Source organism: Cydia splendana, chromosome 27 (assembly GCF_910591565.1).
Source record: "Cydia splendana chromosome 27, ilCydSple1.2, whole genome shotgun sequence".
In the NCBI taxonomy this organism is placed as follows: domain Eukaryota; kingdom Metazoa; phylum Arthropoda; class Insecta; order Lepidoptera; family Tortricidae; genus Cydia; species Cydia splendana.
In genome coordinates, this window is record NC_085986.1 from 843,957 (window position 1) to 857,302 (window position 13,346).

At 43.3% G+C, this 13,346-nt stretch overlaps 1 protein-coding gene across 1 annotated transcript in view; it reads left to right on the forward strand.

Annotated features, from left to right (window-relative positions):
• Positions 1 to 13,346, forward strand: part of LOC134803848 (SID1 transmembrane family member 1-like) — a 31,065-nt gene that overhangs the window by 11,934 nt on the left and 5,785 nt on the right. Inside the window, exons 9-18 of the mRNA XM_063776676.1 lie at positions 255 to 382; positions 2,741 to 2,865; positions 4,935 to 5,027; positions 5,634 to 5,742; positions 6,336 to 6,411; positions 6,908 to 7,081; positions 9,431 to 9,554; positions 10,761 to 10,883; positions 11,765 to 11,881; positions 12,883 to 13,024. Of these exons, the coding sequence (XP_063632746.1) occupies positions 255 to 382; positions 2,741 to 2,865; positions 4,935 to 5,027; positions 5,634 to 5,742; positions 6,336 to 6,411; positions 6,908 to 7,081; positions 9,431 to 9,554; positions 10,761 to 10,883; positions 11,765 to 11,881; positions 12,883 to 13,024 (1,211 nt within the window). The remainder of the gene's footprint in view (positions 1 to 254; positions 383 to 2,740; positions 2,866 to 4,934; positions 5,028 to 5,633; positions 5,743 to 6,335; positions 6,412 to 6,907; positions 7,082 to 9,430; positions 9,555 to 10,760; positions 10,884 to 11,764; positions 11,882 to 12,882; positions 13,025 to 13,346) is intronic.

Consider the following 13,346-nt stretch of genomic DNA (forward strand, 5'->3'; position numbering starts at 1 on the left):
ACACGAATTGACTAAGCCCCACGGTAAACTCATGAAGGCTTGTGTTGTGGGTACTCAGACAACGATATAATATTATAAATACTTAAATATATAGAAAACATCCATGACACAGGATCAAATATCTGTGTCATCACACAAATAAATGCCCTTACCGGGATTCGAACCCGGGACCATCGGCTTCATAGGCGGGGTCACTACCCACTAGGCCAGCCCGGTCGTTAATCCTAAATTCCAACCAAATGTCACGTCCACAGCAATCCATGTTCCCCGTGGGTTTCTACGTGGTGTTCATAGTGAAACAGAGCGATGAGGACTGCACGGGTGCGAGAGAGACGACACTAAAGGAATACAATATGGGCACTGAGAGAGTGAAGAGTTTCAGGTATACAGTTGCAGCTTTAATATGTGACGTTCCACGGGAAAAGGTCGGCCTTATGGCATTCGGCGCTTACGTCACGTAGGACCGCATTAGGTAGTATTGGGGATTCGTTAATAATAGCGTAAGCGCCAACCGCCATAAGGTACCTTTACCCGTGGAATGTCACATATGTCTACCTTAGTTATTTTGTATGCGTTGTGTTATATGATAACGTGAGCGTAGGAATGGGGTCATCCATTAATTACGTCACACGTTTAGGGTAGGGAGGGGGTGAAGAAAGTGTGACAGGTTGTGACACGGGGGAAAGAGAGTTTTGTGACGTCGCTCTAAGTTCATTTGTAACCGCAAACTGTTTTGATTTATTAACTGAACATTACAGTAAATAGCAAGTTTTGAGTTTTGCAATGATAAATCGTTTTTATGGGTGTATTTTTGGGTCAATCGCGGACGGTCTAAAACACAAAATGACTAGTGTAATATTTTGTCTGTATCGCAATTAGTCGACGTCGCAAACGGTCTAGAACGCAAAATACCCACTTTTTATATCACCACATTTTACACAGGTAGGTTAGGTTCGTTAGGTATCTTCAAATGGCCGAAGGCCAAACAGCACAGAATAGAAGCGCCGCGGAAGCGGGGCTCCGTCGACATCGCTATAAAGTTAAGATAAAACGGAAAAAATAATGTGGGTATATTGCGTTCTAGACCGTTTGCGATGTAGACTAATTGCGATATAGACAAAATATTACACTAGTCATTTTGCGTTCTAGACCATTTGCGAATAACCCGTATTTTTGTTCGTATAATCGTTTTTATGTTTTAAAACTTATAATTGCTTCTCATACCTTCTTCAAATTGCTAATGACATTGCAAACAAAATTGCCACATATGTGACGTCACACCGGGGGGTTGGGGGTTGCCAAATTTGACCAGGTGTGACAAGGAGGGGGGAGGGGTAAAAAAAATCATGGAATTCGTGTGACGTAATTTATGGATGACCATTATTGTGGAACGGCGCATATTTTGAAAATGGTTAATCTCTACACTGAGAGAAAAATCACCACCAGGAATTAATAAACAGTTCTGTACTGGGGGAAAAAATGAAGTTTTAGTAGTAATCATGGAAGTTTCACTATTTCTGTAAAATTTATTTATTTCTACAAACAGCTCAGTAATACTAAATCTAATTTCAGCAAACAGACTTTAGTAAATGGAGCATTAAACAAAGTTCAGTATTTGTTACAATCCATTTTTATTACTACTAAAATTCTCCGATTTTTACTAGTAAAGTTTGTGATTTTTGGAAAAAAGCATCTGTGATTTCAAGTTATGATTTTAGTAAATGTCTCACTTACATAGTTTTGTAATATCTAAAAAACGAGTTCGCGGGAATAACATTACCCCATTTAAAATAACAATTCAGTTGTTACTATAGCGACATTACAAAGTTTACTGGTATTTAGTAGATAGACTTGTTGTGTTTATGTTCATTGTTGTACCAATCACTAAACGAGTTTTGTAATACCAACACAGCGAAACGAATGTTAGTGATTTTAGTAAAATTTACTACTTGCTACGTTCATTTGGTTAGAGTTAGTATTGTGTCGGATGTCGGGCGGGCGTGTCTCGTGTCTTCTTTGTTTAAAACATACTTAAGTTAAATAATAAATTTAGGATATATTGTGGGCCATGGACATATTAACCCGCGACCTACTGTGTAGTTGGGGTCTACAGGAATATATTGTTCTGCAACTTCGAGCTAGCTGTTACTGTTACTGTTACTGTTAATAACTACTAGTCTCTTTCTGACTGTATGAATAAGAAAGGAATGGGTAGAATATCTCGACAGGCTTTTATAGTGACGGAAATAGAGACGGGTAGCTACCACGCGCGCGACATGCTCTCGCGGCGCCCGTTTGCTAGGGGCGGAGGAATTGCAAACAGTTTAGTTTTTGCCTGTGACGTCATTATCTCTAGAATAACAACAGCTAGCTTGGAATCGCAGTACAGTTTAGTAAAACCTATGACGTCATCGTCTCCGATATTGCTAAAGCACGCTTAGAATTACAAAACGGTTAGTTTTCACCCATGACGTCATCACCTCCGATATTGCTAAAGCACCTCTCGGAATAACAAAACCAAATTTCTGAAATTACTCTAGCATACTTCAAATTACAAATATAGAAGTTGTATTTCCTACTAAATGGAAATTGCAAAAGTCAATTTGTTCCTATTAGTTGACTCTCCTTGTCCCCGGATTAAGTTTTATTTTTGTAATTCTAAGTGTGTTTTTGTTAGTTTTTTCTCTCAGTGTACCTACATACATAAAAAAAAAGTACTATGTACTTACTTTGCCTATAGGTTCCGTATAATACCCACTATTTCATACGCGGAATATGTGGTGGCTGCTCTCGTCGTGTTGGCAGTGCTCATGCTGCTTCTGGCGCTAACTGCCCTCATCTCCTGCTTCACCACCAAATGTACAGGTGAGTCACACAGTTTGGTAATGGCACCAGGGTGCGTTGCCAACATGCCAATCGTTAACGCTCCGTAGCGAACGAAACGCAATTGTCACTGTCGCACTAATATGGAAGAGTGATAGAGAAACACAAAGCGTTTCGTTGTCGTAGCGCAAGCGGTTGCCACCTCGGCTAGGCACCCAGTAATGGACATAGACCCAATGATGGATATTAATTCTTAATGCAATAACAATTCATCCACTATGGGTTGTTCGACCTATTAAATATTGTCGATTGCCTGGAAAACCCATGCCTACTTTGAATCGGACACCATGTAAGTTTACTTATTGATAACCGAGTGATCTTAAAATTAAAATCGAAGTGTCCATCACTGGTGCCTGTCAGCTTCATGTGTCCAATATTAGTACCGTTACTTTTGTTTTATTTTGTATACGCTGTGGTCACCTCCACCGCTTTTTTAGACACCTCAAACCTCAAAAAAGCGATGGTGGCCGAGTGGATATGACGTCCGACTTTCAATTCGGAGGTCGCGGGTTCAAATCCTGGCTCGTACCTATGAGTTTTTCGGAACTTATGTACGAAATATCATTTGATATTTACCACTAGCTTTTCGGTGAAGGAAAACATCGTGAGGAAACCTGCATACATCTGCGAAGAAATTCAAAGGTGTATGTGAAGTCCCCAATCCGCATTGGGTAAGCGTGGGGACTATAGCCCAAGCCCTCTCGTGCTTGAGGAGGCCTGTGCCCAGCAGTGGGTCGTATATAGGCTAGGATGGATGAGGATGAGTGGTCACCTCACCTATAAAGTGGCTAAGCATGTATTCATGTTCTGTGTTTCTTTATGTTCTTCTTAGATGTATTATCCGTTGGTTAAATAAAAAAATTAATGGGGCATTATCTATGAAAAGGGACCTTATTGTCGATGGCGCTTACGCCACACAGCGTCGCGCGGCATTGTATTTATAACGGAGCACCGTATATAATGTCGTAAGCGCCATCGACAATAAGGTCCCTTTTCATATATAACGCCACAAGTGTCACAATTATAAAAAGTGCCCAATGATACTGAGAAGTACCAGTCATGGCCACTGTTGCTTTAATTCAATTAATTAATTTATTTTTTTATCATTTATTTAAGGACCATCTGAGATAACAGGGCACAACACAATAACAGGATTAACAGGTTAAAGGTGCCGAGCATTGGTTAGATGCCGACAATAGGGAATATTAGGCAAAGCTCTGCGTAGGTGGCACCACTAGCATATACAGTAAACAAACCTCATTTACATCATCAATTACATCATCGGTTTCTGCCTCTCTATCACTCTTCTTCGATAGAGAGGCAGATAAAGAAATCCCGATTTTCGCGTTTCGCGGTAGGCCACCTGTAAACAAACCGCCTTGGTGCATCAATGTCATAGTGAAAACTTGTCAAAAAACTGATTAAGGCCTAGTACAGTCGCCATCAGATATATCGGAGCGGCCAAGGTGCTCACAAATATCGGAACACGCCTCTATTGTCAGGGCGTTAGAGCGCGTGTTCGGATATTGTGAACACCTTGGCCGCTCCGATATATCTGATGGCGACTGTACGTATAAGTTACTGGAGTCTATGGTATACTAAACAAATTAGTGCTGCACTCTGGCGGCAGAACGTTGCAGCAAAGAGAATAGATAGTATAGAGGGGTCCTGTCATTGTCAATTTTGTAGTCACGGTACATTTACTGCCATCTATCGACACACGATTAAAACTTAAAATAAAATTGAAAATGTATAAAATAATCAAAATATGTTTACGGATAAATGATTCTTATTTTTTATTGTTCCATACTGACCCATGTTCTTTCACTGATATGTGTTAAAATTGTTAAATACCAAACGGTGTCGTTAACGCCATCTAGCCGAGAATAGGCCAAAGGTAATGGCGCCATCTATTCGAGAATGACTTTTCCTTGGCCGTCCGAGGCACGTTTTTTTCTTAGACTTTATTTATCTTATACGGAGTTATATATATCTCTGGTTGCAGTAATACTCCCCATAGGACAGTTTAGTTAGACAGTGGTTTGTTACAGAGCAAGTGGTCGTAATAGACGAAGACCCGGCGCCGTCTACATCTAGAGGGCCCAGTGATGAAACGCCACTATTTGCGGATAAAATACCAAGATGTAAGTATTCATTAAAACTAAATTTAAACATGGAGTGATCTAATTGTGTGGTGGGTGAAACAAAGATTTCTCGTTAACCAGGAAACAATAGTAGATAGTAACACATTTTTGAAGAAATGTTGTATAGTCTGTCGATTTGTAGCAGGCCCCGACGGCTAATCCTTTGACTATTGTTAAGTAAACCTGCTCGTACTTACTACCTGCATTAAAAATCGTTCGTTCACTTTAACCGGTTATTGAATTACAACTCCTATGGAAATTGCAATAAGATTCAAAATGAACTAATGGAAAAATATTTTGCTAGGCTGTGTTCCCTTCGACTCGCCGGCACTCAATACTACGGTTACTGAGTGCCGGCGAGTCGAACGCTACAGAACCAGTCTAAGATGTGTCATCGAGATGCGTAACAAAGGCGCGTTATCGGAGAGCGCACCTACCTGGTTTTTTGAGCGTTGGACTAGCCCGCGCTCAGGTGCCAATTGGAATAATTAAGACCCTTTTTTGCAGATAAGGAAACAATACCTTTTGTTTAACAGATTAGGGCCCGAGACCGAAAAATTATCTGAGATAATTCATATTCATACTATAACCTAACTTTACTTGCAGCGGATTCGTTTTCGTCTGACGGGTCGGAGCCCCGCGAGTTGGTGCTGGCGCAGCCCCTCACGGTTGCGGGGCTTAATCGACGCCCCACATACGCGCGCCGCTCTGACAGGTAACATGCCTATAAAGGTACGATGCCACAGACAGACGGACATTGGCGTTAAACATATAACACCCATCTCTTTGCGTCGGGGGTTAAAAATAGAAATTTGAAGTAGGACAATATACAGTCAGCGGCAAAAGTTGCTAAGCGGGCGTGATGTTCAAAATTCCATAGAGCCGTATGGTGGAAAGATTCGCTGGCTATGGATGAGGTCTTGGTGGCACAATTGGTAGAACGCTGGAGCATCGATCCAGAGGCTGTGAGTTCAATTCTCACCCAAGGCAGTAATTTTTCCACTTTTAAATTTATTTTAAGCTTAATAGGGTAATTTGCCAGTAACTGGCCGCCTTAAACTAAAAATGAATTCTATTCACATATAAACAGAATTCATTTTAGTACAAGGTGGTTAGTTATTGAAGGCTGGCCAGTTATTGAAACCTTATACTAAAATGAATTCTGTTTATAGGTAAGTATAATTCATTTTTAGTTTAGGGTGGCCAATTACTGGCGAATTACCCTAGCATCGTAATCGCAGACGTTTCTGCTTGTTAAATATTAACTTAATTTTTTTTAGGGTCGATGATGTCCATTTTTTTTTGCAGATATTTCTGGAGCGCGCTGACGGTGGCGGTGGTGTACGCACTTCCGGTTGTGCAGCTGCTTTTCATGTATCAAAGGGTGAGTGCTGATAAGTTCAAGGGGGGGGGGGGGGGTCATATGGCCGATGGCCGAGGGGGATACATTTAGTTCTTAGAGCATTTTCCCTTAACGGGATAAGTTCGCCTTTGTAAACATATACTGTATTCTCTCTGTGTTATGTACTTGTTTTGTGCAATAAAGTGTTTACTACTATATTTAATAACCGGAGTCGCCTTTAAAAGCTTACCCCTCTGCTGAAAACCTTGCACAATTGTGCAAACTTTTGTATGGACTGACGTTTATCTGACATGGCTATTTGTACGTTACGTACAAATCATGTAGAAATAGCCATACATTTGACGTGCCCCTCCCCCGCGAAAATCGGCAGGCTGTTTTATGTAGAAAATTACAGCCAAGGCGTCTCCAGTTACTAAATGCTCTAAGATTTAGTTAAAAATGTTATCTAGGAGGGGGCAGCTGTCCCCCCTTGGCGACGCGCATGTCAAATGGTATCCTTAAATTACTTTTTTTCCAGATGGTCTTCCAAACCGGCAACCAAGACCTGTGCTACTACAACTTCTTCTGCGCGCACCCGCTGGGCCCCCTCGCGGACTTCAACCACGTCTACTCGAACATAGGCTACGTCCTACTAGGCGTCGCCTTCATGGCCCAAGTCAGGGTGCGGCAGGTGGCGCAGAGGAAGAAACAGGTATTTGTTACACTAGACTCTTATCGACCGGGATATGGACCGTGATCTTCCAAACCGGCAACCAAGACCTGTGCTACTACAACTTCTGCGCGCACCCGCTGGGCCCCCTCGCGGACTTCAACCACGTCTACTCGAACATAGGCTACGTCCTACTAGGCGTCGCCTTCATGGCCCAAGTCAGGGTGCGGCAGGTGGCGCAGAGGAAGAAACAGGTATTTGTTACACTACTTAGACTCTTATCGACCGGGATATGGACCGTGATCTTCCAAACGGGCAACCAAGACCTGTGCTACTACAACTTCTTCTGCGCGCACCCGCTGGGCTGGGCCCCCTCGCGGACTTCAACCACGTCTACTCGAACATAGGCTACGTCCTACTAGGCGTCGCCTTCATGTCCCAAGTCAGGGTGCGGCAGGTGGCGCAGAGGAAGAAACAGGTATTTGTTACACTAGACTCTTATCGACCGGGATATGGACCGTGATTTTCCAAACGGGCAACCAAGACCTGTGCTACTACAACTTATTCTGCGCGCACCCGCTGGGCCCCCTCGCGGACTTCAACCACGTCTACTCGAACATAGGCTACGTCCTACTAGGCATCGCCTTCGTGGCCCAAGTCAGGGTGCGGCAGGTGGCGCAGAGGAAGAAACAGGTATTTGTTACACTAGACTCTTATCGACCGGGATATGGACCGTGATCTTCCAAACCGGCAACCAAGACCTGTGCTACTACAACTTCTGCGCGCACCCGCTGGGCCCCCTCGCGGACTTCAACCACGTCTACTCTAACATAGGCTACGTCCTACTAGGCATCGCCTTCATGGCCCAAGTCGGGTTGCGGCAGGTTGCGCAGAGGAAGAAACAGGTATTTGTTACACTAGACTTATATCGACCGGGATATGGAACGTGGTCTTCCAATCCGGCAACCAAGACCTGTGCTACTACAACTTCTTCTGCGCGCACCCGCTGGGCCCCCTCGCGGACTTCAACCACGTCTACTCGCACATAGGCTACGTCCTACTAGGCGTCGCCTTCATGGCCCAAGTCAGGGTGCGGCAGGTGGCGCAGAGGAAGAAACAGGTATTTGTTACACTACTTAGACTCTTATCGACCGGGATATGGACCGTGATCTTCCAAACGGGCAACCAAGACCTGTGCTACTACAACTTCTTCTGCGCGCACCCGCTGGGCTGGGCCCCCTCGCGGACTTCAACCACGTCTACTCGAACATAGGCTACGTCCTACTAGGCGTCGCCTTCATGGCCCAAGTCAGGGTGCGGCAGGTGGCGCAGAGGAAGAAACAGGTATTTGTTACACTACTTAGACTCTTATCGACCGGGATATGGACCGTGATCTTCCAAACGGGCAACCAAGACCTGTGCTACTACAACTTCTGCGCGCACCCGCTGGGCCCCCTCGCGGACTTCAACCACGTCTACTCGAACATAGGCTACGTCCTACTAGGCGTCGCCTTCATGGCCCAAGTCAGGGTGCGGCAGGTGGCGCAGAGGAAGAAACAGGTATTTGTTACACTAGACTCTTATCGACCGGGATATGGACCGTGATCTTCCAAACCGGCAACCAAGACCTGTGCTACTACAACTTCTTCTGCGCGCACCCGCTGGGCCCCCTCGCGGACTTCAACCACGTCTACTCGAACATAGGCTACGTTCTACTAGGCATCGCCTTCATGGCCCAAGTCAGGGTGCGGCAGGTGGCGCAGAGAAAAAAACAGGTATAATTTGTTAGTTTAGGCTCGAAATTTTGGTGTTTTGTGATTTTTTTTAAAAGTCTGTGATATGAAAGCTAGCTGTTATAGAAATCAGAAGCGTAAGTATTATGGTTTGGGCTGTGAGTTATGATGATCAATCAGTCATTCAGAAAAAAACAGGTATTTTCTTATTTAACTTTCTAGATTTTCGTGTTTTGTTCAGCAAGATGCTGTTCAAAAATCAGAAGTAATAGGTTAAACCTTGAAAGAAGGGTTGAAGGGTTTGTTTGGTTAGACCTTGAAATATTAGTGTTATATGACTTTTTTTTAAAGGTGTGATATGAAAGGAAGCTGTTGTCCAAAACTCAGAAATGTAAGTATTATGGTTTGGGCTGGAGGTTATGATGATCAGTCAGTCATTTACATGGTCCTCTTTCCTTCGAAGCTTCATCCTTACACCGAAGCGTGACTTCAGTCTCACTAAATAAAAATAAGTAACTTCATAGCTAAGCCCTTGTTAAACGTTTAACCCTCTTCTAGTTCATACGATGCAATGCCAATACGGCAATTATAACATTGAACTCTATTGACCTCTGTTAAAGTTCAAATTTAAACAATTTTTTTAATAACATTTATACAGGGTGCGGAATTGGGTATCCCTCCCCACCACGGGATCTTCTACTCGATGGGCCTGGCCCTCAGCATGGAGGGGATACTCTCCGCGTGCTACCACCTGTGCCCCAACAAGATGAACTTCCAGTTTGGTAAGGGGCAGGCTGTGTCAATCAGCTATCCAGGGGTCTCCAAACCCCGGCCCGCGGGCCAAATCCGGCCCGCGACGCGTCCAATCTGGCCCGCCGACACCCAAAGCGAGTGCCCACTGTCCGGCCCGCGGGAGCCAGGCTCCAGGGGTTCAGCATTCATTGAGAGTGGAACTGTTCCTATCAGCAGCAACCAGACACCCTCCCCCGGCGCAAAAACCGACGGTGGCCCGCGCGAAAGTTTCTGAGGCGCAATATGTCCCTGAGGTAAAGAAGTTTGGAGACCCCTAAACTATACCATACCATACCACTCCTCCACCTGTTACACATTCTATTCCTTTACTTGTTAAGAATTTTATGGCCTAAGTCATATCATAAGCTAGATTTGTATTAGCTTTAAGCTAATAATCGTTTGCTTAATCTGTAAGTCAACAGACATAGGTAATTATTTGTAAAAAAACGATAAAGCAATGTAAAGCCTAACCAGGAATATATGATCACGCGCCATGTTGCGGAATTTAGCTGGAACTATTTTTGCGCTTTTGCTGAGCACTTTTTGTGATGGGGAAAAAATGTTAAACTCGCGAGAGCGTAAGACGTAAGACGTGACGTCACGTGTGACGGACACTGTTACAATGTCATTGAGTTTCTCTTTTTTGATTTAAATGCCATCTAGTGAGTTTCCCTCAAACTGGTACTAATATAACTCTAGTACTCACAGTGATGTGCTTAGGGGTTTCAAGTAATGCGACGAAATAACGCTAGATGGCGTTAACCTCAATTATACATAGTGCTGCAGACATTTTGCACTAGATGGCGCTGTTATTAATATTTTGAGTTACAATGTCATTGAGTTTTCACTTCTGCCGGCACTCCCGGTGTGCAACCCGTTGTTTTTTTTTTCATACTATACGGAACTGTCACCCTGTAATTAGATTAGAATAACAGCGCCATCTTGATCATGATTATATTACTGGTCAGGCTTTAGGTACCTACCTATTACTCTATTTGCCATTCACCGTGGCCACCGTGGGGAACATCTACCAAATTGCCAAATTCGTCACCCTCAACGGCCTCAACTTAGATAAATGCTATTTACTTTGGTAATGCACTGTTTATTTCCTTTTAAGGCATGCGTTTATGGGGTAAGTAATCATTTATTGTCAGATTATGCATTTACTAATAAAAAATACCTGTTTGTATGCATAGATTCGTCGTTCATGTACGTGATAGCCGTGCTGTGCATGATCAAACTGTACCAGAACCGTCACCCGGAGGTCAACGCGAACGCGCACTCTACCTTCATGCTGTTGGCCGTCGTTATGACTATTGGTGAGTGCGTGTTTCCAGCATCATCTTCCTCGCGTTATCCCGGAATTTTGCCACGGCTCATGGGAGCCTGGGGTCCGCTTGACAACGAATCCCAATTGGCGTAGGCACTAGTTTTTACGAAAGCAACTGCCATCTGACCTTCCAACCCGGAGGGAAACTAAGCCTTATTGGAATTCGGTTTCCTCACGATGTTTTCCTTCACCGAAAAGCGACTGGTAAATATCAAATGATTTTTCGTACATAAGTTCCGAAAAACTCATTGGTAGCCGGGGTTTGAACCCGCGACCTCCAGATTGAAAGTCACACGCTCTTACCGCTAGGCCACCAGCGCTCTCATATCACATAAAAAATTGTCAATGATCACAAATTTACAAGTATAAAAAGGAATAAATATAGCATAGACATTTGCATAGATTAAGCTTAATCATTGTATAAACATTACCATCTTCATCACTTGGATGGTTGGCAGTCCTCAACTGTGCGTTTCTCCAGAAACTTCCTGCCCCGCACAGCCAAACTGTGGAATGAACTGTCGCCAGCGGTGTTTCCGGACCGATACGACCTACAAACCTTCAAGAAAAGAGCGTACTCCCATCTTAAAGGCCGGCAACGCGCTTGCAACCCTTCTGGTGTTGCGGGTGTCCATGGGCGGCGGTAATCGCTTACCATCAGGTGATCCGTCTGCTCGTTTGCCTCCTATTTCATAAAAAAAAAAAAAAACATCCTGGTCACAGGCACCAAATTGTAATACCTCGATGGTACCTTGTCACAGTGACAATCAATATGAAAGTCGCTAGAGACCTCATACTATTGTCACTGTGACAAGGTACAAAATGGTTCATAAATCAAAACTTTCGACCGTACAAAAACGTTGTTTCCAGGACTATTCGGGATAATGTACCCGAGCGTATATTTCTGGGTGTTCTTCACCGTCCTCCACCTCACCACGTGTTTCATGTTGACCATGAAGATATACTACGTCGGACAATTTAAATTCGGTGAGTATTGGCACAGTCGCCATCCCATGTATTGGAGCGGCCAAGGTCGATTATCTAAAGCAGCGGTCGGCAACCTTTTAGCAGCCAAGGGCCACATACTAATAGTTAACGAAGTTGACGCGGGCCGCACTTTGTTAATATTTATGACTTTATCGGACATTGTCGTTTGTCCATATTACATACAAAATAGCCAGGGAGGCTCGCGGGCCGCAAGTGAGAGATAATCGGCCATGAGCATGTCGGGCTATGCTCAGTGTAGGATTTCGTAGTTACCATTCTGTCAAAATAGGCCAAACGGGGGCTATTAGTAAGTATCATAAGAGAGTACCTTTGCAGCGCTTTGTACTTACGTCTTTTTACTAAGAAAAGTAGATTTTTTGCAATAACTCAAAAACTACTAGACCCATCATGTTGGCTTATAGTTTTAATTGAAAGTATTTACTAAGTTCTAGTTTCGCGATTTTTTTTTCATATTTTTTGGACCCGTGGTTCAAAAGTTAGAGGGGGGGGGGGGGGGGGGGCACATATTTATTTTCTATCGGAGTGCATATTTCCGAAAATATTAACTATATCAAAAAATTGTTTTAGAAGACCCTTATTCGTTTTGAAAGAACTATCCAACGATACCCCACACTATTGGGACAGTCAAAAAATTCAGAAAAAACTTTTTGTATGGGAGGTACAAACTACTACTACCCTAAAATATATATGTATTTTTTTTATTTTACTGTTCTGTCGCAATGCATGATTTATGTATCCATGCCAAATTGCAGCTTTCTAGCACTAACGATCACGGAGCAAAGCCTCGGACACACAGACAGACAGACATGTCGAAACTATAAGGGTTAGAGGTGACTACGAAACCCTAATAAAAAATCGCGCTCCGCTTCTATGGTCGGTTTCCAAAACAACATCAAAAAAATACTAGTTCTCTGTGCCGGTTCGATACGTTAGTACTAATAGTTCAATGTTTCCTAATATATTTTTCCCCTTTTGTTCAGAGGGAGCGATATTCGGGCGAGCTATAAACGCCTTCAAGTCTCGGGAAGGCAGCATAATCACATTTCTACGACCGTCTTACGGCGCTCGCGCGATTCTCCTCGCCGTCGCGAACGTTGCCAACTGGGCGCTGGCCGCTTATGGGTAATTTAAAAATACTATCTACACTAACTTAACTGATGTTTTCATTATAAAACGATTTAGTGAACTATAATATTCATTATGCTACGATTTATAGTTCGTTTTTTTAGCATTAGAAAGAAGGTAAGCGATCTTGACATGTCTTTTAATTGAAAAACGCTTTTTAAAAATCAGTAACTATTACTTATGAAAGCAGAAGAATATAAATGATCGTATTAGATTCATAATTGTTACATATATAACTAAACTAACTAACTAACTATTTTGGCTCAGCGATCCAAAGAGAATCTTGGCCTCCGAAACGAGAGCGTGCCACCTGTCCCGA